The sequence below is a fragment of the Dendropsophus ebraccatus genome, chromosome 1 (genome assembly GCF_027789765.1).
Source record: "Dendropsophus ebraccatus isolate aDenEbr1 chromosome 1, aDenEbr1.pat, whole genome shotgun sequence".
In the NCBI taxonomy this organism is placed as follows: domain Eukaryota; kingdom Metazoa; phylum Chordata; class Amphibia; order Anura; family Hylidae; genus Dendropsophus; species Dendropsophus ebraccatus.
Genome location: NC_091454.1, coordinates 4,837,914 through 4,861,889, shown reverse-complemented (window position 1 = coordinate 4,861,889; position 23,976 = coordinate 4,837,914). Strand labels below are relative to the sequence as shown.

Genomic DNA, 23,976 nt, shown 5'->3' with positions numbered 1-23,976 from the left:
GATTGCGGTTCCCCAGGGGTGCTCCCATGTAATCATGTCCTGGCTGATGGGTGCACCTAATATTGTGCATGTAACGTAGACCAAGACACTGGGACTCTATAGCATAACAGGTAACATTTACTGGACATCTTCCATACAGACGGGGAAAAGATCCTGAACAGTGGCAATAACAATACCTTCAGCAGATGGTGGCAGGTCGTCAATGGCACTGAAAGAGGTAGCCAGGGTGAAGTATAGTGGGCATACAATGCCGTTCTGAGGTGTGGTATCCCTGAAGATCTTTAGGCTGGGTTCAGAGGCTCGGAAGAGGCAGAAACATCTCCTCACTAAGAGAATTCTTTAGTTCAAGATAAAACTGAATGGGTTTAACCCGTAGAGCATGCTCTCATTACCTTCTTTTGGCCTTCAGCCACGGTATGTCAGCAACCTGTCGAAAAAAGGATTGCTGGCGTATACTGGGTTGTACTTCTGACTGATCCAAAGACTTTAATGGACTGATGGAGTCGTTTAGTGACAATGTTATATAAACATTATTAAGTTTGGCAAAATGAACACAATAGGAACAATAAAAGGGAAGTGTAACAAAACAGGTTTATAGTACATACAATACAATGTACATATACATTCAGCAGAATTGGAGATAGGTTGGGCTTTACCCAATGACCAGATGGACCTTGTGTTGGAGAATCATCTGATCTGGTATAAGATGTGGATGGAGCACTGGAAGGACCTGCTGCAGGGATGGTGTGGGGTGACAACCAGTCTGTATAGTTGAGATGGACTCTCAAAAGTAGAATCTACCAATCTCCTTGGCGTTGTAGGTGGCACTGGAGCAATGGATGGGTGGGGGGCACCAAACAGAACTGCAACCAATGGACCTTTTATAAGATTATTATGGTTTGCTTGGCCCGGCAGCTGATGGAGGACAGACTGGACTTACAGAGGTCTGTGATGGTTGGGGGGCAGATGGGGTAGAAGACGATAAAAACGCCTGCCCAGCTTGGATTCCTTTGGGGTTTTTGTTTTTAGAACGTGTTCCCGCCATTTTGAACAGTAAATCCAGTTGGTCTTTGGACTTTTCTGGTGGACAAATTAACCAATTCTTCATCATCTTGTGCATCTGAGTTTCCAGAGCTTCACCAATATCATCATCATCATCATCGTTGTTGTTGTTGTTGTCTCCAAGGTGACTCTCAAACACTGCACGGCTGCCTGATCTCCCCAGGGTCTGGAACCCTAGAACATACACAACCTATTAATATATGAAATGGAGTCGCCCTGTATACTTGGCCACTAACTAAGAGCTGCAATAATGCCGGACATTGCTCCATCAATATAATGCCAACCCTAAGCACACAGGAAAGATATACTATGTTACAAGGAAAGAGGGCGGGGCTGTTACTACCTCTCTATACACAGTATATACAGGGGGCGGGGCTGTGACTACCTCTATACACAGGATATACAGGGGGTGGGGCTGTGACTACCTCTCTATACACAGGATATACAGGGGGCGGGGCTGTGACTACCTCTATACACAGGATATACAGGGGGTGGGGCTGTGACTCCTTCTCTATACACAGGATATACAGGGGGTGGGGCTGTGACTACCTCTCCATACACAGGATATACAGGGGGTGGGGCTGTGACTACCTCTCTATACACATGATATACAGGCTGGGCAGTAATAGATGAGTAGCTGGTTGTGTATTATAAGGTGTGTGGATCTCATGTCTGATCACATGTCATTATATTATATATCAGTGATATCATCCAGGGGGCGGGGCTGTGACTCCTCTCTATACAAGTGATATACAGGCTAGTTGTCAATAGATGAATAGCTGCCCTCTGCTGGTGTGATGATGTGGAAGACACACTGCCCACTGCTGGTGCGATGATGTGGAGGAAACACTGCCCACAGCTGGTGTGATAATGTGGAGAACACACTGCCACCCTGCTGGTGTGATGATGTCGAGGGCACACTGCCCACTGCTGCTGTGATGATATGGAGGACATACTGCCACCTGCTGGTGTGAGGATGTCGAGGACACACTGCCCACTGCTGGTGTGATGATATGGAGGACATACTGCCACCTGCTGGTGTGATGATGTGGGGGATACATTGCTCACTGCTGGTGTGATGATATGGAGGACATACTGCCACCTGCTGGTGTGATGATGTGGAGGACACAATGTGATGATGGGGAGGGAGCGGCCTCTTGTGACTGGAGGCAGAATGCTGCGTTTGCTTATTAGGAGCGCTTGTGTTGTCCCACTAGGGATGTTACTATTATCCAAACCCTTCGCCCGTACTTTTTGTAGTCCTATTGCAGCTTAAGTGTTACTAGAGATGACCACTAGATGTCGCTGTATTGTATAACTGAAGTGTGGAAGCTGCACAGTTGAAGTGTCTCAAAGGGTTATTGTGTTTGTATGTACCAGATTCTGTGAACCAGTAGGATATTTACTTTCTTCTATCCTGTCACCTCTTCCCTTTCTGCTCTTTTATTGCACTCTTTCCACCCAACCACAGCGCACCTTACATGTTGGTTAGGAAGTTAGTCCCTTGGGTGAAAGAGGAGTCTTAGTTGAGATTCTGTGGAGAAAGGATGCAGCTCAGATAGCTCTCCACAGTGGTTTTGACTGTGTCATTGCCCTCTGCCAGACCCCCCCCCCCCAACAAGTCGGAGTCTTAGTCAGTGCCCTGAATGGGTAGGACGCAGAACAGTGCCCCCGCCAATGACTAGGAGTACTACAGTGCAGGACAGTATGCGCAAAAGAGCCAAAGAACTAGGAACTGATCCGGGTGGGACAAAGTTGCGTAAAGTCTATGAACTCCATCTTGCAGCGCGGGTGTAACTAGAAAATTCTGACCATTCAGCTCATCCCAGGTAACAAATTCTGGGCCTTGTGTCACCCATTGGTACGGTTCAGCCAAAACTAGTGGGCATAAGGTGGTGTGAAGACTATAGGAAAGTCAATACATGGGCACAGGTTGTTTCTTCTTCAAGTATTCTTCTATACACTCCAGCATCCTGGCGGAGCACATTGCTGCTTGGGTTGAGACTCTCGCGGCATCCTCCTCTCTACTACCTCAGTACAACCTTATCCACTCTACTACATCCTACTCAGCACTTATCACCCTGATCTGGTGGTTCTATGTTTGTGTATTTATTGGAACTGTATCAGTACCTGAAGATTCGTTGTATCACCTGCTGCATATTAACAAGTAGTAAACCTAGTCAACGTTACCCCCTGAGTCTGTGATTATTCACCACCACTTGCACAGTACCACACCACAACCTTGGGACCTCTCCCCTATCTGTGGGTGGCGGGTCCTACCACTATCCGGGAGGGTCATTACACCGCATTGACCACCTGTGACTACATTAACCCAAGGGACCCTGCAGCAACCCGACAGGACACCGACCACAGGGGAAAAGGGTACAACCGACCTTACACTATAAAAGCACCTGTGTGCCCACCAGGCACTGGCGTCACGTGACAAAACCCTTAAGGTCCGGCTGTATCTCGGCCATCCACCACAGTAGTGGCGTCACACTTCCATGTAGCAAGTGTTAGGACTCGGGCCGAGCGTTCGGCTCGGCGTCCATAGCAGCCATATGTTTTTCACTAACTCTGCTCTGCTGTTCTGTGTTGTAGCAGAGGCCAAGGTTTCACTCCCCTGGCTGATCAGCTTAGGTGTTGTGTGTGTTCACTAATTATTGACTGACAGCTGACTCACCAGTTAGATGTCTGTATCTGGGCAGGACCTGGAGCCTCAGCCCCAATCAGGTCCGGGGCTGGGACTTCAGGCTCCATAAGTATCAGCCCTGAGCTCTCATTCCTCGCCTGCGATAGTACCTGGTTCACCCTAGAGTTACTTGACCTAGCCTTTAGTCTGTATTTGATTCCTGGTTACCTGACTTCTGCTATTAACCCTTCGACTACCCCTTTGGACACGATTTTGTACTGTGCTGCCTGTTTGGTATTTGACTTGGACTTCTGACTTCTCCTTATTGTGTTTTGTCTGTCTTAGCCCTCAGCCAGCCTAGGGACTGCCGTCCAGTTGTCCGTTTGCTATTTTAGACCATCTGAGGCAAGAAGGTAGGGACAGCGGGGTGGGTGCCAGCTTCAGGGCTCACCTGTTCTTGTGTCTCCCTGTCCCAATCCTAACATTATCGCAGGCCCAATAATCCACGCCAGCAAACACGACAGCTCACCATGTCTGCTGAGCCGTCAGTCACTGACCGTTTAGAAGAACTTGTGAACCGGATAAGCGGTATTGCAGGTGTGGTAACTCAACTGGCAGACCGAGTGGATTCCCTCACTCAGGCCACCACCCAGTCGACTGCGACACCTGCCGAAGTTGCAGTACCGGTTCAGACCACTAGACTTAAAATGCTCATGCCTGGCCGTTTTGACGGTAATCCTGAGAAATTCAGAACATTTAAAGAATCATGTAACCTTTATTTCCGGTTTAATTCATTCTCTGGAGAAGCAGAGAGGGTGGCCATGATTGTGTCCCTTCTCCAGGGGCCTCCCCAGGATTGGGCCTTGTCATTACCAGTTGAAGCTCCAGAGAGAGTTCAGTCCAGTCCTTTTTTTCCTCCCTAGGACAGATCTATGATGACCCTAATCATGCTGCCCTGGCCGAGGCTCACTTGTTGTCCATCCAGCAAGGTAACCGCACCGCTGAGGACTACTCGGCTGAGTTTAGGCAGTGGAGTGTGGTGACTGGGTGGGCAGACGCACCTTTAAAAACCTTTTACCGTCAGGGATTGTCTGATAATATTAAAGATGCTATGGTCAGTCATCCCTCTCCTGACTCTCTAAGTGACATGATGACCTTAGCCATCTCCATTGACAGACGACTTAGAGAGAGAAAGTGGGAGAAGCAAGGGGTGACATCTAGTGTTCCTTGTCAGGGTCACTTGGTTGGTAGCAAGGTAACCTCCCCTAGATTTGTTACAGTTCCTTCTCCTACCTCGTTATCAGAGGAACCTATGGTATTGGGGTCAACCTCTGCTGCCACCTGCAGGAAACATCGATTGGACAATTTGCTGTGTCTGTACTGCGGAAAACCTGGTCACTACGTCCAAGAGTGCCCGTCAAGGCCTAATCAACATCCGGGAAAACGGCAGTGCCTGGGTGATGATCTGGAGGGTCACCCAGGCACACAGGTACCTCCAAAAATCTATGATAAGCTTTTACTGCCCGTTAAATTGTTTTCTGGTGATGTTATTTTTTCCTGTCAGGCCATGGTAGACTCAGGCGCAGCCCTGAGTCTTATTCGTATGTCTGTTGCTGTGTCCTTAGGGTTAAAGTTGATTCCGCTTTGTTACCCATTCTCTGTTTCAGGTGCCAACTCTGCCCCTTTAAGTGGGGGTAACATCAGGTTCCGTACCCCTGAGGTGTCTATGGGGGTTGGCTGTCTCCACCATGAACAAATTTCCTTTTTTGTTATGGACAAACTAGCCGCAGATGTAATTCTTGGGTTACCATGGTTACGACTCCACAATCCTGTCTTTAGTTGGAGAACCTCAGAATTGATCAAGTGGGGTAATTCTTGTGAGTCGCATTTGACTTATATTTATCCGTCCTTGTGTTCAGCTTCTGATATGTTGGCTCTTCCCGAGTTCATTGAGGACTTTTGTGATGTTTTTGATGAGGCGGTTGCTGACGCCTTGCCTCCTCACCGTCCGTATGATTGTGCCATCGATCTTGTGTCCGGGGCCAGGTTTCCTAAGGGTCGGATTTTTAACCTGTCTCCCCCGGAACGAGAGTCGATGCGGCAATACATACAGGATAGTTTGAGGAAGGGTCACATCCGCCCATCAGTGTCCCCTATGGGTGCTGGCTTCTTCTTTGTGGAGAAGGATGGCGGGTTACGTCCTTGTATAGATTACAGAGAACTTAATAAAATAACCGTAAAGGACCAGCATCCCCTTCCCCTAATCCCGGATCTTTTAAACCAAGTTGTAGGTGCCCGTTGGTTCTCCAAAATTGACCTTCGGGGGGCATATAACTTGATTCGGATCCGGGAAGGCGATGAATGGAAAACAGCTTTTAACACTCCCGAGGGTCACTTTGAATATCTGGTGATGCCCTTTGGGCTCAGTAATGCTCCTGCTGTGTTCCAAAGGTTCGTAAATGACATATTTCGTGATCTGTTTGGTCAATTCGTCGTGATATACCTGGATGACATCCTCATTTACTCACCAGACTGGCCTTCCCACCAGAGACATGTACGTGAGGTGTTATCCAGGCTTAGGAAAAATTCTTTGTGTGCTAAGTTCTCCAAATGTCTTTTTGGAGTAAAAGAGGTTGGGTTCCTTGGGTACATTCTTACCCCTTTATTCAGTACAAATGGATCCCAAAAAGGTGTCCGCAGTACGGGAATGGGCAAAACCTACTACCTTGAAAGAGGTCCAAAGGTTTCTAGGCTTCGCAAATTTCTATAGAAAATTTATTCGCAATTTCTCATTAGTTGTCAAACCATTGACTGAACTTACGAAAAAAGGGGCGGACCCAACCTCTTGGTCTAATGAGGCCGAACAGGCGTTTACTCAGTTGAAAAAGAGTTTTTCTACTGCCCCCGTCTTGGTTCACCCTGATTTAGAGCTTCCATTCGTGGTTGAGGTTGATGCCTCAGAGTCCGGTGTAGGAGCGGTACTCTCTCAGGGCAGGGAACCTTATACCAATTTGAGACCTGTGGCTTACTTCTCCAGGAGATTCTCCACTTCCGAGGCTAATTACGACATTGGTAATCGGGAACTTTTGGCCATCAAATGGGCCTTCGATCAGTGGAGGCATTTCCTGGAGGGAGCTAGACACCAGGTTACAGTTTTGACAGATCATAAGAACCTGTTATACCTGGATAAAGCTAAAAGGTTAAATCCCCGTCAAGCCCGTTGGGCATTGTTTTTTACCCGTTTCAATTTTATTGTTACGTACCATCCGGGATCCAAGAATATTAAGGCAGACGCCTTATCCAGGAGCTTTGGTGTTGATAATATGCCTGAGGTAGAGCCTGAAAACATCCTACCCCCAGGCATTGTGTTGGCCAGTATGTCCGTTAACTTAAAAAACGAAATTTTGAGATCTCAAAATAACACGCCAGCTGATGTACCTCCTGATAAGCTGTTCGTTCCTGTAAACCTTAGATTAGCAGTGTTGAAAGAGGTTCATGCGTCCACACTGGCTGGTCATCCTGGCATAGCTGGGACAGGTTATCTGTTGTCTCGTTCATGCTGGTGGCCTTCATGGCAGAGAGACGTAAGGGAATACGTAAAGTCCTGTGAGACATGTGCACGAGCCAAAACCCCACAGTCTTTGCCTGAAGGTCTGCTGCAGCCCCTTCCGTTGCCTTGTCGTCCATGGTCCCATCTTTCGATGGACTTTGTCACGGACCTTCCTCCCTCACGGGGAAAGACCGTAATCTGGGTGGTAGTAGACCGATTTAGCAAGATGTGTCACCTGATAGCCTTGAAAAAACTTCCCACCGCCAAATCCCTGGCAAAACTGTTTGTACGTCACATCCTCCGTCTGCACGGAATCCCTACCAATATTGTTTCAGACCGAGGGGTGCAATTTGTATCAAAATTCTGGAGGGCATTTTGTGAGTTGTTGAATATATCATTGTCATTTTCTTCTGCATTCCATCCAGAAACCAATGGACAAACAGAACGTACTAATCAGTCTCTTGAACAGTACTTAAGGTGTTACATATCTGATAATCAAAATGCATGGTTTGAGTATTTACCTATGGCAGAATTTGCTTTGAACAACCACGTTAATACGTCCACACAACTAACCCCCTTCTATTGTAACTATGGTTATCATCCCCGGTTTTCAGCAGTTCCTAATCAAGAGTTTCAATTCACTTCAGTCAAAGAACTTACACAAAAACTGTGCACAGTTTGGGCGGAGAGTCTTGCGACTCTAACCGTATCCCAACAGAAACATATCCAATATGCCAACCGTAGACGTCGTTCTGGTCCTCAGTATGAAGTGGGTGAGAAAGTGTGGTTGTCCACTAAGAACCTCCGACTTCGTGTGCCTTCAGCTAAATTTGCTCCCAGGTACATAGGCCCGTTCCCCATTGCAGAAATTATTAACCCTGTGTCATTTAAGTTACAGTTACCCCGATCATTAAAGATTCATCCTGTATTCCACAAGAGCCTCCTTAAGAAGTACACTCCTCCAGCAGTTGCTTGTCCTCCTCCCCTTCCAGTTGTAGTCCAAGGTGAATTGGAGTACGAGATTGAAAGGATTCTCGACTCAAGAAGAATTCGTAGGACCATACAGTATCTGGTACATTGGAAGGGGTATGGCCCGGAGGAGCGTACATGGGTAACATCACAAGATCTTCATGCCCCTGATTTAATAAAAAGTTTTCATCTTTCGTATCCTGAAAAGCCTGGAGGTCTTCGTGAGGGTCCGGAGGCCCCTCCTCAGGGGGGGGTTCTGTTAGGACTCGGGCCGGGCGTTCGGCTCGGCGTCCATAGCAGCCATTAGTTTTTCACTAACTCTGCTCTGCTGTTCTGTGTTGTAGCAGAGGCCAGGGTTTCACTCCCCTGGCTGATCAGCTTAGGTGTTGTGTGTGTTCACTAATTATTGACTGACAGCTGACTCACCAGTTAGATGTCTGTATCTGGGCAGGACCAATCAGGTCCGGGGCTGGGACTCCAGGCTCCATAAGTATCAGCCCTGAGCTCTCATTCCTCGCCTGCGATAGTACCTGGTTCACCCTAGAGTTACTTGACCTAGCCTTTAGTCTGTATTTGATTCCTGGTTACCTGACTTCTGCTATTAACCCTTCGACTACCCCTTTGGACACGATTTTGTACTGTGCTGCCTGTTTGGTATTTGACTTGGACTTCTGACTTCTCCTTATTGTGTTTTGTCTGTCTTGTATTGTTCTGTGTTTCACTCAGCCAGCCTAGGGACTGCCGTCCAGTTGTCCATTTGCTATTTTAGACCATCTGAGGCAAGAAGGTAGGAACAGCGGGGTGGGTGCCAGCTTCAGGGCTCACCTGTCCTTGTGTCTCCCTGTCCCAATCCTAACAGCAAGTGACCGGCCGTCCCACCGCAACAACATCATCCGGGGGCTCACCACATGCTGATGGTTAAAAGGTCTGCTTGCAGCACCCAGGGCCGGTGCGGGGGGAACAGGACAAATACAGTGGGACATCGCCCTAAAATCAGGAGTGTCCGGGAGAGTTTGGAGATGTGATTACATCACACATCTATCATCATTACATTACACACAAATCATCCAAATTATTTTTATCAGGTAGTGCTCTTATACCGCCAGTATATATAGTGTCTCCTCAGTATATACTTATCTCACACCTGCTCTTTCGTATTGTGGTCCTTGGCTCTTGCTGTCTGTCCCATCCCGAGCTGCCCCCTTCTTTCTGTTCTTCTTCTTCCCTCTTCCTCTGCCCTTCTGTGCTGCAGGCTGCTTCTTCCCCTGAACCCCATTCTTCTCCTGATCTTCTCTCTTCTCCCGATCTCCTCTCTTCTCCCGATCTTCTCTCTTCTCCCGATCTTCTCTCTTTTCCCGATCTCCTCCCTTCTTCCGATTTCCTTTCTTCTCCCGATCACTTTTCTTCTCCCGATCTCCTCCCTTTTCCCGATCTCCTCCCTTTTCCCAATCTCCTCTCTTCTCCTGATCTCTTCTCTTCATACTTCTTTTTTCTTATCTCTTCTAGATTTTCATGGTGTTTCACTGTACAAAGCATCTGAAAGTTGTGAATAGACTCCTGAGACATACCATGGCGAGTGAGTAACAGATCAGAACTCAACTCCAGGAGGTTGTGGGAGAATTTACAAGTGAAATGATGACATTGTCCTCGTGTAAAATAACCACAGATGTGAAGCCACGGACAATCCATATCGGAATCACATGTCTCATGTATATACTTCACACAGACCTGCGGGAGAGAACAGAGAAAATATATATATATGTGTATACAGTGGGGAAAATAAGTATCTGATCTGCTGCCAACCACCTATTGACCATATTTCTGGTCGGTAACTTCACCTGTGATAATCACATTCTAGGATTTATAAATAATTATTCATCATTTTATTCCATGAAATAAGATTTGATACAGAAGAAGAGAAGTTCCTATTTGGTGAAGAAACCTTTGTTCTCAGTTACCGAGGTCGGACATTTCCCGGAGGTCTTGACCAGCTTAGCAGACCCTGCAGCAGGATTGTGTCCCCCTCCTCTATACACATCTTCTCCACAGCTTTCAGATTTTGTGGCTGTCGCCTGGTTCAGGTGTGGAGACTGGCGGCAGCTCCAGGACCATGAAATACTTCTTACGGAGCCGCTCCTTAGTTGTCCCGGCTGTGTGTCTCCTCCTTAGTTGTCCCGGCTGTGTGTCTCCTCCTTAGTTGTCCCGACTGTGGGATTCCTCCTTAGTTGTCCCGGGCTGTGTGTCTCCTCCTTAGTTGTCCCGGCTGTGTGTTTCCTCCTTAGTTGTCCCGGCTGTGTGTTTCCTCCTTAGTTGTCCCAGCTGTGTGTCTCCTCCTTAGTTGTCCCAGCTGTGGGTCTCCTCCTTAGTTGTCCCGGCTGTGGGTCTCCTCCTTAGTTGTCCCGGCTTTGGGTCTCCTCCTTAGTTGTCCCGGCTTTGGGTCTCCTCCTTAGTTATCCCGGCTGTGGGTCTCCTCCTTGGTTGTCCGGCTGTGTGTCTCCTTCTTAGTTGTCGCGGCTGGGGGTTTCCTCCTTAGTTGTCCCGGCTGTGTGTCTCCTCCTTAGTTGTCCCGGCTGTGGGTTTCCTCCTTAGTTGTCACGGCTGTGTGTTTCCTCCTTAGTTGTCCCGGCTCTGGGTCTCCTCCTTAGTTGTCCCGGCTGTGTGTTTCCTCCTTAGTTGTCCTGGCTGTGGGTCTCCTCCTTAGTTGTCCCGGCTGTGGGTCTCCTCCTTAGTTGTCCCAGCTGTGGGTCTCCTCCTTGGTTGTCCCAGCTGTGGGTCTCCTCCTTAGTTGTCCCAGCTGTGGGTCTCCTCCTTAGTTGTCCCAGCTGTGGGTCTCCTCCTTAGTTGTCCCGGCTTTGGGTCTCCTCCTTAGTTGTCCCAGCTGTGGGTCTCCTCCTTGGTTGTCCGGCTGTGTGTCTCCTCCTTAGTTGTCCCGGCTGGGGGTTTCCTCCTTAGTTGTCCCGGCTGTGTGTCTCCTCCTCAGTTGTCCCGGCTGTGGGTCTCCTCCTTAGTTGTCCCGGCTGGAGGTTTCCTCCTTAGTTGTCCCGGCTGTGGGTTTCCCCCTTAGTTGTCCCGGCTGGGGGTTTCTTCCTTAGTCATAACGGCTGCGTGTTTCCTCCTTAGCTGTCCCGGCTGTGGGTCTCCTCCTTAGTTGTCCCGGCTGTGGGTCTCCTCCTTAGTTGTCCCGGCTGTGTGTCTCCTCCTTAGTTGTCCCGGCTGTGTGTCTCCTCCTTAGTTGTCCCGGCTCTGGGTCTCCTCCTTAGTTGTCCCAGCTCTGGGTCTCCTCCTTAGTTGTCCCGGCTGTGTGTTTCCTCCTTAGTTGTCCCGGCTGTGGGTCTCCTCCTTAGTTGTCCCGGCTGTGGGTCTCCTCCTTAGTTGTCCCGGCTGTGGGTCTCCTCCTTGGTTGTCCCAGCTGTGGGTCTCCTCCTTAGTTGTCCCAGCTGTGGGTCTCCTACTTAGTTGTCCCAGCTGTGGGTCTCCTCCTTAGTGTTCCCGGCTTTGGGTCTCCTCCTTAGTGTTCCCGGCTGGGGGTTTCCTCCTTAGTTGTCCCGGCTGTGTGTCTCCTCCTCAGTTGTCCCGGCTGGGGGTTTCCTCCTTAGTTGTCCCGGCTGTGTGTTTCCTCCTTAGTTGTCCGGGCTGGGGGTTTCCTCCTTAGTTGTCCCGGCTGTGTGTCTCCTCCTTAGTTGTCCCAGCTGTGGGTCTCCTCCTTAGTTGTCCCGGCTGTGTGTCTCCTCCTTAGTTGTCCCAGCTGTGAGTCTCCTCCTTGGTTGTCCCAGCTGTGGGTCTCCTCCTTAGTTGTCCCGGCTGTGTGTCTCCTCCTTAGTTGTCCCAGCTGTGGGTCTCCTCCTTAGTTGTCCCGGCTGTGTGTCTCCTCCTTAGTTGTCCCAGCTGTGGGTCTCCTCCTTGGTTGTCCGGCTGTGTGTCTCCGTCTTAGTTGTCCCGGTTGTGTGTTTCCTCCTTAGTTGTCCCGGCTGTGTGTCTCTTCCTTAGTTGTCCCGGCTGTGTTTCCTCCTTAGTTGTCCCGGCTGTGTGTCTCCTCAGTTGTCCCGGCTGTAGGTCTCCTCCTTAGCTGTCCCGGCTGTGGGTCTCCTCCTTAGTTGTCCCGGCTGTGTGTCTCCTCCTTAGTTGTCCCGGCTGTGGGTCTCCTCCTTAGCTGTCCCGGCTGTGGGTCTCCTCCTTAGTTGTCCCGGCTGTGGGTCTCCTCCTTAGTTGTCCCGGCTGTGGGTCTCCTCCTTAGTTGTCCCGGCTGTGTGTCTCCTCCTTAGTTGTCCCGGCTGTGGGTCTCCTCCTTAGTTGTCCCGGCTGGAGGTTTCCTCCTTAGTTGTCCCGGCTGTGGGTTTCCCCCTTAGTTGTCCCGGCTGGGGGTTTCTTCCTTAGTCATAACGGCTGCGTGTTTCCTCCTTAGCTGTCCCGGCTGTGGGTCTCCTCCTTAGTTGTCCCGGCTGTGGGTCTCCTCCTTAGTTGTCCCGGCTGTGTGTCTCCTCCTTAGTTGTCCCGGCTGTGGGTCTCCTCCTTAGTTGTCCCAGCTGGAGGTTTCCTCCTTAGTTGTCCCGGCTGTGGGTTTCCCCCTTAGTTGTCCCGGCTGGGGGTTTCTTCCTTAGTCATAACGGCTGCGTGTTTCCTCCTTAGTTGTCCCGGCTGTGGGTCTCCTCCTTAGTTGTCCCGGCTGGAGGTTTCCTCCTTAGTTGTCCCGGCTGTGTGTCTCCTCCTTAGTTGTCCCGGCTGTGTGTCTCCTCCTTAGTTGTCCCAGCTGTGGGTCTCCTCCTTAGTTGTCCCGGCTGTGGGTCTCCTCCTTAGTTGTCCCGGCTGTGTGTCTCCTCCTTAGTTGTCCCGGCTGTGGGTCTCTTGCTTAGTTGTCCCGGCTGGAGGTTTCCTCCTTAGTTGTCCCGGCTGTGGGTTTCCCCCTTAGTTGTCCCGGCTGGGGGTTTCTTCCTTAGTCATAACGGCTGCGTGTTTCCTCCTTAGTTGTCCCGGCTGCGTGTTTCCTCCTTAGTTGTCCCGGCTGTGGGTCTCCTCCTTAGCTGTCCCGGCTGTGGGTCTCCTCCTTAGTTGTCCCGGCTGTGTGTCTCCTCCTTAGTTGTCCCGGCTGTGGGTCTCTTGCTTAGTTGTCCCGGCTGGAGGTTTCCTCCTTAGTTGTCCCGGCTGTGGGTTTCCCCCTTAGTTGTCCCGGCTGGGGGTTTCTTCCTTAGTCATAACGGCTGCGTGTTTCCTCCTTAGTTGTCCCGGCTGCGTGTTTCCTCCTTAGTTGTCCCGGCTGTGGGTCTCCTCCTTAGCTGTCCCGGCTGTGGGTCTCCTCCTTAGTTGTCCCGGCTGTGTGTCTCCTCCTTAGTTGTCCCGGCTGTGGGTCTCCTCCTTAGTTGTCCCGGCTGGAGGTTTCCTCCTTAGTTGTCCCGGCTGTGGGTTTCCCCCTTAGTTGTCCCGGCTGGGGGTTTCTTCCTTAGTCATAACGGCTGCGTGTTTCCTCCTTAGTTGTCCCGGCTGTGGGTCTCCTCCTTAGTTGTCCCGGCTGGAGGTTTCCTCCTTAGTTGTCCCGGCTGTGTGTCTCCTCCTTAGTTGTCCCGGCTGTGTGTGTCCTCCTTAGTTGTCCTGGCTGTGTGTCTCCTCCTTAGTTGTCCCGGCTGTGGGTCTCCTCCTTAGTTGTCCCGGCTGTGGGTCTCCTCCTTAGTTGTCCCGGCTGTGGGTCTCCTCCTTAGTTGTCCCGGCTGTGGGTCTCCTCCTTAGTTGTCCCGGCTGGAGGTTTTCTCCTTAGTTGTCCCGGCTGTGGGTCTCCTCCTTAGTTGTCCCGGCTGTGGGTCTCCTCCTTAGTTGTCCCGGCTGTGGGTCTCCTCCTTAGTTGTCCCGGCTGGGGGTTTCCTCCTTAGTTGTCCCGGCTGTGTGTTTCCTCCTTAGTTGTCCCAGCTGTGTGTCTCCTCCTTAGTTGTCCCGGCTGCGTGTTTCCTCCTTAGTTGTCCTGGCTGTGGGTCTCTTCCTTAGTTGTCCCGGCTGGGGGTTTCCTCCTTAGTTGTCCCGGCTGTGTGTCTCCTCCTTAGTTGTCCCGGCTGTGGGTCTCCTCCTTAGTTGTTCCCGCTGTGGGTCTCCTCCTTAGTTGTCCCGGCTGGGGGTTTCCTCCTTAGTTGTCCCAGCTGTGTGTCTCCTCCTTAGTTGTCCCGGCTGTGTGTCTCCTCCTTAGTTGTCCCGGCTGTGTGTTTCCTCCTTAGTTGTCCCGGCTGTGGGTTTCCTCCTTAGTTGTCCCGGCTGTGTGTCTCCTCCTTAGTTGTCCCGGCTGTGGGTCTCCTCCTTAGTTGTCCCAGCTGTGTGTCTCCTCCTTAGTTGTCCCGGCTGGGGGTTTCCTCCTTAGTTGTCCCGGCTGGGGGTTTCCTCCTTAGTTGTCCCGGCTGTGTGTCTCCTCCTTAGTTGTCCCGGCTGTGGGTCTCCTCCTTGGTTGTCCCAGCTGTGTGTCTCCTCCTTAGCTGTCCCGGCTGTGGGTCTCCTCCTTAGTTGTCCCGGCTGTGGGTCTCCTCCTTAGTTGTCCCGGCTGTGTGTCTCCTCCTTAGTTGTCCCGGCTGTGGGTCTCCTCCTTAGTTGTCCCAGCTGGAGGTTTCCTCCTTAGTTGTCCCGGCTGGGGGTTTCTTCCTTAGTCATAACGGCTGCGTGTTTCCTCCTTAGTTGTCCCGGCTGTGGGTCTCCTCCTTAGTTGTCCCGGCTGGAGGTTTCCTCCTTAGTTGTCCCGGCTGTGTGTCTCCTCCTTAGTTGTCCCGGCTGTGTGTCTCCTCCTTAGTTGTCCCAGCTGTGGGTCTCCTCCTTAGTTGTCCCGGCTGTGGGTCTCCTCCTTAGTTGTCCCGGCTGTGTGTCTCCTCCTTAGTTGTCCCGGCTGTGGGTCTCTTGCTTAGTTGTCCCGGCTGGAGGTTTCCTCCTTAGTTGTCCCGGCTGTGGGTTTCCCCCTTAGTTGTCCCGGCTGGGGGTTTCTTCCTTAGTCATAACGGCTGCGTGTTTCCTCCTTAGTTGTCCCGGCTGCGTGTTTCCTCCTTAGTTGTCCCGGCTGTGGGTCTCCTCCTTAGCTGTCCCGGCTGTGGGTCTCCTCCTTAGTTGTCCCGGCTGTGTGTCTCCTCCTTAGTTGTCCCAGCTGTGGGTCTCCTCCTTAGCTGTCCCGGCTGTGGGTCTCCTCCTTAGTTGTCCCGGCTGTGGGTCTCCTCCTTAGTTGTCCCGGCTGTGTGTCTCCTCCTTAGTTGTCCCGGCTGTGGGTCTCCTCCTTAGTTGTCCCGGCTGGAGGTTTCCTCCTTAGTTGTCCCGGCTGTGGGTTTCCCCCTTAGTTGTCCCGGCTGGGGGTTTCTTCCTTAGTCATAACGGCTGCGTGTTTCCTCCTTAGTTGTCCCGGCTGTGGGTCTCCTCCTTAGTTGTCCCGGCTGGAGGTTTCCTCCTTAGTTGTCCCGGCTGTGTGTCTCCTCCTTAGTTGTCCTGGCTGTGTGTCTCCTCCTTAGTTGTCCTGGCTGTGGGTCTCCTCCTTAGTTGTCCCGGCTGTGGGTCTCCTCCTTAGTTGTCCCGGCTGTGGGTCTCCTCCTTAGTTGTCCCGGCTGTGGGTCTCCTCCTTAGTTGTCCCGGCTGGAGGTTTTCTCCTTAGTTGTCCCGGCTGTGGTTCTCCTCCTTAGTTGTCCCGGCTGTGGTTCTCCTCCTTAGTTGTCCCGGCTGTGGGTCTCCTCCTTAGTTGTCCCGGCTGGGGGTTTCCTCCTTAATTGTCCCGGCTGTGTGTCTCCTCCTTAGTTGTCCCGGCTGTGTGTTTCCTCCTTAGTTGTCTCGGCTGTGGGTTTCCTCCTTAGTTGTCCCGGCTGTGAGTTTCCTCCTTAGTTGTGCCGGCTGTGGGTTTCCTCCTTAGTTGTCCCGGCTGTGTGTTTCCTCCTTAGTTGTCCCGGCTGTGTGTCTCCTCCTTAGTTGTCCCGGCTGCGTGTTTCCTCCTTAGTTGTCCTGGCTGTGGGTCTCTTCCTTAGTTGTCCCGGCTGGGGGTTTCCTCCTTAGTTGTCCCGGCTGTGTGTCTCCTCCTTAGTTGTCCCGGCTGTGTGTCTCCTCCTTAGTTGTCCCGGCTGTGGGTCTCCTCCTTAGTTGTTCCCGCTGTGGGTCTCCTCCTTAGTTGTCCCGGCTGGGGGTTTCCTCCTTAGTTGTCCCAGCTGTGTGTCTCCTCCTTAGTTGTCCCGGCTGTGTGTCTCCTCCTTAGTTGTCCCAGCTGTGTGTTTCCTCCTTAGTTGTCCCGGCTGTGGGTTTCCTCCTTAGTTGTCCCGGCTGTGGGTCTCCTCCTTAGTTGTCCCGGCTGGGGGTCTCCTCCTTAGTTGTCCCGGCTGGGGGTCTCCTCCTTAGTTGTCCCGGCTGGGGGTTTCCTCCTTAGTTGTCCCGGCTGTGTGTCTCCTCCTTAGTTGTCCCGGCTGTGGGTCTCCTCCTTGGTTGTCCCAGCTGTGTGTCTCCTCCTTAGTTGTCCCGGCTGTGGGTCTCTTCCTTAGTTGTCCCGGCTGTGGGTCTCCTCCTTAGTTGTCCCGGCTGTGGGTCTCCTCCTTAGTTGTCCCGGCTGTGGGTCTCCTCCTTAGTTGTCCCGGCTGTGTGTCTCCTCCTTAGTTGTCCCGGCTGTGGGTCTCTTCCTTAGTTGTCCCGGCTGTGGGTTTCCTCCTTAGTTGTCCCGGCTGTGTGTCTCCTCCATTATTAGTCCAGCATGGCTAATGCTGGAACTTTATAAGAAATACTAACTACCTCACCCACTGGAGCCTCTCTGTACTACTCTCCACTCACTACTCACTAGACTACAGTCTGATCACATGTCATACATGGCCTGCTTCCCCCACTATATAAAGTCTCAGGGAGCTGGCAGGAGATCGGAGGAGAAGGACACCAGGTGACTGTCAATATAACCTCTGATAGGTTAGCTGGATAGAGGTGGGACATCTGTGAGGCACACAGCTCAGTGATTGGCTCACAGTCAGTGTAACATACAGTGGCATACAGAGAATAGTACATCCACAGTTAACCCCTGTTGCACTTCCCTTCAGCTGTGCCTTGTAGTGTAGTGCATAGAATGTAATGAGACACCTAGTGGTGGGAGTGCAGAATACGGCCTTCAGCCCAGAGTATATACACAGAATACCTAAATACTTGCTAAACAGCAGTGGCACACCTGGGACACTGCACCCCCTCTTTCTAAGATACTTCTCTCATCAACCCCCCGATATAATGCTCATTTCCCTATCACTATCATCTGTGCAGACTCTGCCTACAAGAACCTGATGACATACATCATCACAGGTCCTTACAGATAGTATAGGTGTGCCTATGTACTTCTATGGGCTGTGTGCCGCCCAAACTGCTATAGGACTACAGCTACATCTCTATAATCTGCTGATTTGAACATGGCTGCCCCCTATGTAAGCACCATACTGTTATAGAATGTGGATGCCCCATACAAAACAAGAAGGAAACCTGTATATAACAAATATACTATCAAATTGATATTGATTTAATAAAAATTTTTTTTTTTTTATATAATGTCAATGCCTTCTTATAGAGAAACTAACAGGCTTGTGAGAGCCAGGATCCCTGCTGGTCCTGAGGGTCATTTTACACAGAAAGAGTTATCTGACAGATTATTGAAGCCAAAGCCAGGAACAGACTATAAACAGAGAACAGGTCATAAAGGAAAGACTGAGATTCCTCCTCTTTTCACAAACCTTCCTGGCTTTGGCTTCAATAATCTGTCAGATAAATCTCTCTGTGTAAAAGGACCATGATTTCATTTAATAAAATAATAGACAAATCTACAATAAATGCTACGTGATTATCTGGAATGTTCTTTGTAAGGCGACAATGTGCTCTGAACAGTTGTTTTAAATTCTATGAGCTCTTGTATTGTTCTCACCCCTGGTAGTAGTTGGTTATCATTCTGAAGCAGGAGAACTTTTATCTCATCCTCATTCAGTCTACCAATCGCATTGGCCTTCAGCACCGTCCGGTTATGAGCTGATGAAATATCATGGGACAATGTGCACTGTGCCCTAAAACAGAAGAAAGACGTGACATTTTTTTTTCTGAGGCTTTATGTGTGATATCTAATGACTGGTATGGGAAACTGATTATTGCCTGTCTGTTTAGGTTTGTATGACAGACATAGCTATCAACAGGAAGGAGAATGGAGGGCAGGGAGTGGCCTGTCCTGAACATTACTCCCCGGTCACCTCCTCCTCCTCCTCCTCCTCCTCCTCCTCCTCCTCCTGTACATTACTCCCCGGTCACCTCCGCCTCCTGTCCTGTACATTACTCCCCGGTCACCTCCTCCTCCTCCTCCTCCTCCTCCTGTACATTACTCCCCGGTCACCTCCGCCTCCTGTCCTGTACATTACTCCCCGGTCACCTCCTCCTCCTCCTGTCCTGTACATTACTCCCCTGTCACCTCCTCCTCCTCCTCCTGTCCTGTACATTACTCCCCGGTCACCTCCTCCTCCTCCTCCTCCTCCTCCTGTACATTACTCCCCGGTCACCTCCGCCTCCTGTCCTGTACATGACAAAAAAGAAAAAGAATCTGAGGATAATAAAGTACTGCACATCCAAAAATAATTCAACAAAATTTTATTATACAAAAGATAAGAGAAAACACACAGAAAAAACAAGAAAGGCTGTATACAGCAATAAAACCCAACTCTAAGGGGGGAGAATACAATCAATCACCCCACCAACCGGGATCTCCCACATGAGCAAATGTCACATGCCTAGATAGCAGGCATCCCTCCCATGAATCCATACAGTAAGCGGTACAACATGCACAAAAAAGTAAATCAATACAATATATCAAAATACAAAAAATTATATATATATGGTATATGTGCAAAAAATGTACAAACCGAATAAAAGACAGGAGGAGATGAGAGTGACCCCGGTACTAACCCTACCCCACGCGTTCCGTCAGCACAGTGCTGACTTCATCAGGGGACTGTGTAGCACCTCTCAAAGTAGATTGTTTTATACCCCACACATAATGAATAAACCAATAATCAGCCAGCCATGGCAGTACTCACAGGTGGAACATCATCACCGCCAAACCGGCATCCAACATGGCCCCCACGACGGAAATGGGAATCAATGACGCGTGTAAACCAGGAACCTGTCACGTGATGCGTCCATATCACGTGATATCATGTACGTCATGCGTTTAGCGTCCTACGTCACACGCCTAGCGTCCCACGTGATGCGTTTTACGTCCTACGTCATTCGTCATGCCTAATGCGTCAAGCGTAAACGCTTGTCAGTCCATAGTCCATCCCAAACATCACCTGACCCAGTGATCACATGACTCGATGGTGTTCACCTGTCACATGACCAAAATATATTGCATCATTTACTACATCCAGGCGAATCCAGCACAAAATCAAAATAACTGTCAAGTATGTGGTGGTGGATGTGAATACAAAACAGGATATAAATATAACAATGTATAAAAATAATAATAGTTAGTGAGCACGTAAATAATGTACAATAATTAATGTTTATGTATCAACTCCAACAATAAATGAAAAATATATAAATATAATTCATATCACAAAACAATAATCAATAAGATGTAATTTATAACTAACCCCATGATCGTTAAAATAATTAACGAAAAATCAATAATTAAGCAATGCCCCTATGTTCAATCACACCCCACATTCATACATGTGACCATAACCAAAATGCTGATAACAATATTAGATATATAATGTATAAATTATGCAAATGACACAAATTAAGCCCCTACATGTAAAAACCAAAACACATAGGGGAAAAAAAATATTTATATAAAATAAAATGAATTGCTCATACTAATCCAATACTCCTGATCACCCACCAAATCTATCGTAGAAAATGTATCCAAATACACAATAATTTATTATAAGATAAGAATAATACATGACCACCACCATATAAATATCTAAAACACATAACCATATATATATATTAAAATCCCAAATATGTAAATATAACCTAACCAGTGTATCATGAGCTAAACCAAGAAGCTCATGCACACAAACGGGATCACTCTCATCGAAGGGGCATGATGCTTGACCAAGGACAAAAATAAATATTATGACCAAGGTCAAACCTCAGGACCGGGGTCACTGTACATCTCCGAATCTCCACATAATTAAATATAAAATAATATAGCAGTTAATAATCTATGCCAAAATATGCCTTAGATATATCCACCCATAGTCTACCATGAATAACACAAGGACAGGGGAACCTTCATAACAACACCCCAAATCTAAACCCATAATATATTCACATATCTTCTTTTCTTTTTTCCTCTTTATTTCCCTTTTACTCCCCCCGTCTTCAGAACAAAAAAAAAAAAAAAAAAATGTATTTGAAATGTGCAGCACCTATTAAAAAATCTATGTGTATCCGTGAAGAATGTGTAAACAAATATATATTTAAAAACACAAAAGTGTAATATGTGCCTAATGTATACTCATCCCCATCCTATGTGAAATTATGCCCAATAACCCCGTAACCTAGTATATGCTCATCCCCATCCTATGTGAAATTATGCCCAATAACCCCGTAACCTAGTATATGCTCATCCCCATCCTATGTGAAAATTAAGCTCAATACCCTCGTCCCTCAACACCACCAGACCCCCCCCCCACACACACACCTCCCACCCCCCCACCCCACACCACAAAAAATGTGTATATGTATATGACCCCCACATCAAAACAAACAATCCACCCCCACCCACCCACACGCCCCTGTGAAAAAAAAAAAAAAAAAAAAAAATTTTTTTTTAAAAATTAAAAAGGAAGACGGAAAAACCTTAATATATAGTATATAACTAACTTTATAAATAATGAAAATATAAATATAAATGATAAGTAATAAAACCTACAAAGTAGACTGGGGCCATGTACAAAAGATGCAAATAGATAATTACTTCTTATAAAACCCAGAGAAAAGTAGTTCCTCATTCAGTCCTCGGGGTGCCATCGTCTCTAGTTGAAAGATCCAGCGTGCCTCGGATCTCAATAGAGATCCCGTCGTGTCACCACCCCTAATATTAGGGGAGATCTTATCCAGTCCCACTATCCTCGTGCCTTCATATTTTCCTTGATGATATCGTAGATAGTGATTCCTGTCCTGTACATTACTCCCCGGTCACCTCCTCCTCCTCCTGTCCTGTACATTACTCCCCGGTCACCTCCTCCTCCTCCTCCTGTCCTGTACATTACTCCCGGTCACCTCCTCCTCCTCCTCCTGTCCTGTACATTACTCCCCGGTCTCCTCCTCCTCCTCCTGTCCTGTACATTACTCCCCGGTCACCTCCTCCTCCTCCTCCTGTACATTACTCCCCGGTCACCTCCTCCTCCTCCTCCTGTCCTGTACATTACTCCCCGGTCACCTCCTCCTCCTCCTCCTGTACATTACTCCCCGGTCACCTCCTCCTCCTCCTGTCCTGTACATTACTCCCCGGTCACCTCCTCCTCCTCCTCCTGTCCTGTACATTACTCCCGGTCACCTCCTCCTCCTCCTCCTGTCCTGTACATTACTCCCCGGTCTCCTCCTCCTCCTCCTGTCCTGTACATTACTCCCCGGTCACCTCCTCCTCCTCCTCCTGTACATTACTCCCCGGTCACCTCCTCCTCCTCCTCCTGTCCTGTACATTACTCCCCGGTCTCCTCCTCCTCCTCCTGTCCTGTACATTACTCCCTGGTCACCTCCTCCTCCTCCTGTACATTACTCCCCGGTCTCCTCCTCCTCCTGTCCTGTACATTACTCCCTGGTCACCTCCTCCTCCTCCTGTACATTACTCCCCGGTCACCTCCTCCTCCTCCTGTACATTACTCCCCGGTCATCTCCTCCTCCTCCTGTACATTACTCCCCGGTCACCTCCTCCTCCTCCTGTACATTACTCCCCGGTCACCTCCTCCTGTCCTGTACATTACTCCCCGGCCACCTCCTCCTCCTCCTGTCCTGTACATTACTCCCCGGTCACCTCCTCCTCCTCCTGTCCTGTACATTACTCCCCGGTCACCTCCTCCTCCTGTACATTACTCCCCGGTCACCTCCTCCTCCTGTCCTGTACATTACTCCCCGGTCACCTCCTCCTCCTGTCCTGTACATTACTCCCCGGTCACCTCCTCCTCCTGTCCTGTACATTACTCCCCGGTCACCTCCTCCTCCTCCTGTACATTACTCCCCGGTCACCTCCTCCTCCTCCTGTACATTACTCCCCGGTCACCTCCTCCTCCTGTCCTGTACATTACTCCCCGGTCACCTCCTCCTCCTGTCCTGTACATTACTCCCCGGTCACCTCCTCCTCCGGTACATTACTCCCCGGTCACCTCCTCCTCCTCCTGTACATTACTCCCTGGTCACCTCCTCCTCCTCCTCCTGTACATTACTCCCTGGTCACCTCCTCCTCCTCCTGTACATTACTCCCCGGTCACCTACTCCTCCTGTACATTACTCCCCGGCCACCTCCTCCTCCTGTCCTGTACATTACTCCCCGGTCACCTCCTCGTCCTCCTGTAAATTACTCCCCGGTCACCTCCTCCTCCTCCTGTACATTACTCCCCGGTCACCTCCTCCTCCTGTACATTACTCCCCGGTCACCTCCTCCTCCTCCTCCTGTACATTACTCCCCGGTCACCTCCTCCTCCTCCTGTCCTGTACATTACTCCCCGGTCACCTCCTCCTCCTGTCCTGTACATTACTCCCCGGTCACCTCCTCCTCCTGTCCTGTACATTACTCCCCGGTCACCTCCTCCTCCTCCTCCTGTCCTGTACATTACTCCCCGGTCACCTCCTCCTCCTGTCCTGTACATTACTCCCCGGTCACCTCCTCCTCCTCCTCCTGTACATTACTCCCCGGTCACCTCCTCCTCCTCCTCCTCCTGTACATTACTCCCCGGTCACCTCCTCCTCCTCCTGTCCTGTACATTACTCCCCGGTCACCGCCTCCTCCTCCTGTCCTGTACATTACTCCCCGGTCACCTCCTCCTCCTCCTGTCCTGTACATTACTCCCCGGTCACCTCCTCCTCCTCCTCCTGTACATTACTCCCCGGTCCCCTCCTCCTCCTGTCCTGTACATTAGTACTCTCTACCCCCTCACCCACCTTTTGCACCTGCCCCGTAGATAGTATCGGCACAGGTGAAGTTTCTCGCACTCCTCTTCTGCTTCATATTTAAGATATTTGACACAGATCCTCACGGGGCTTCGGGCCAGGACCTGCCCCTGAACCACGGTGAACTTCTGGGGGTCATCCCGTAGGATTTGTTCTATCTTCTTGCTGGAAAGCTTCATGAACCCGGACAGCAGGTCCTTTTGCAGCCGACCCCCATGGGAGCAGAGAACCTTGGTCAGGACGGCGGTAACTCTGGAGTCCGACATGATCCTGGGGCCCCTGGAGCAATTACTATAGGAAAAGCTTTGTGCGGAGTTATCAGAAGCAGGACTGATCATGTGGGGCTGCCAGGTGTGACGCCATGATCGCTCTATGCTGAGAGGAATGATACTCCTCCTGTGGGACGAGAATCGAAACCTAGAAGAAAGTCTGCGGGGACGCCCCCGAATCTGTTTCCATTCTGCAATACTGAGATAACACAGAAAGAGAAGTGGTACTGTGCACCGTCCATATATACAGGAGAAGTGGTACTGTGCACTGTCCATATATACTGAACAGGAGAAGTGGTACTGTGCACTGTCCATATATACAGGAGAAGTGGTACTGTGCACCGTCCATATATACAGGAGAAGTGGTACTGTGCACTGTCCTTATATAC

At 49.9% G+C, this 23,976-nt stretch overlaps 1 protein-coding gene across 1 annotated transcript; it reads right to left on the bottom strand.

Moving 5' to 3' along the window:
* Positions 1 to 572: 572 nt before the first annotated feature.
* Positions 573 to 23,711, bottom strand: LOC138787092 (zinc finger CCCH-type antiviral protein 1-like). The gene is made up of 4 exons (XM_069964232.1): positions 23,310 to 23,711; positions 18,079 to 18,214; positions 9,358 to 9,941; positions 573 to 1,236 (listed from the first exon to the last, which is right to left on the bottom strand). The coding sequence occupies exons 1-3, from the start codon at positions 23,654 to 23,656 to the stop codon at positions 9,609 to 9,611; spliced, it is 816 nt and encodes a 271-aa protein (XP_069820333.1). The 5' UTR covers positions 23,657 to 23,711; the 3' UTR covers positions 573 to 1,236; positions 9,358 to 9,608.
* Positions 23,712 to 23,976: the final 265 nt, after the last annotated feature.

Bases quoted from the DNA above. Each gene is read 5' to 3' on its own strand.
- LOC138787092 (XM_069964232.1), bottom strand. From the start codon at position 23,656: ATGATCAGTCCTGCTTCTGATAACTCCGCACAAAGCTTTTCCTATAGT. The intron at 18,215-23,309 runs GTGGGTGAGGGG...CTTCTGTTTTAG, and splicing joins CTACGGGGCAGGTGCAAAAG to GGCACAGTGCACATTGTCCC. The intron at 9,942-18,078 runs GTGAGAACAATA...TCTCTCCCGCAG, and splicing joins ATAACCAACTACTACCAGGG to GTCTGTGTGAAGTATATACA.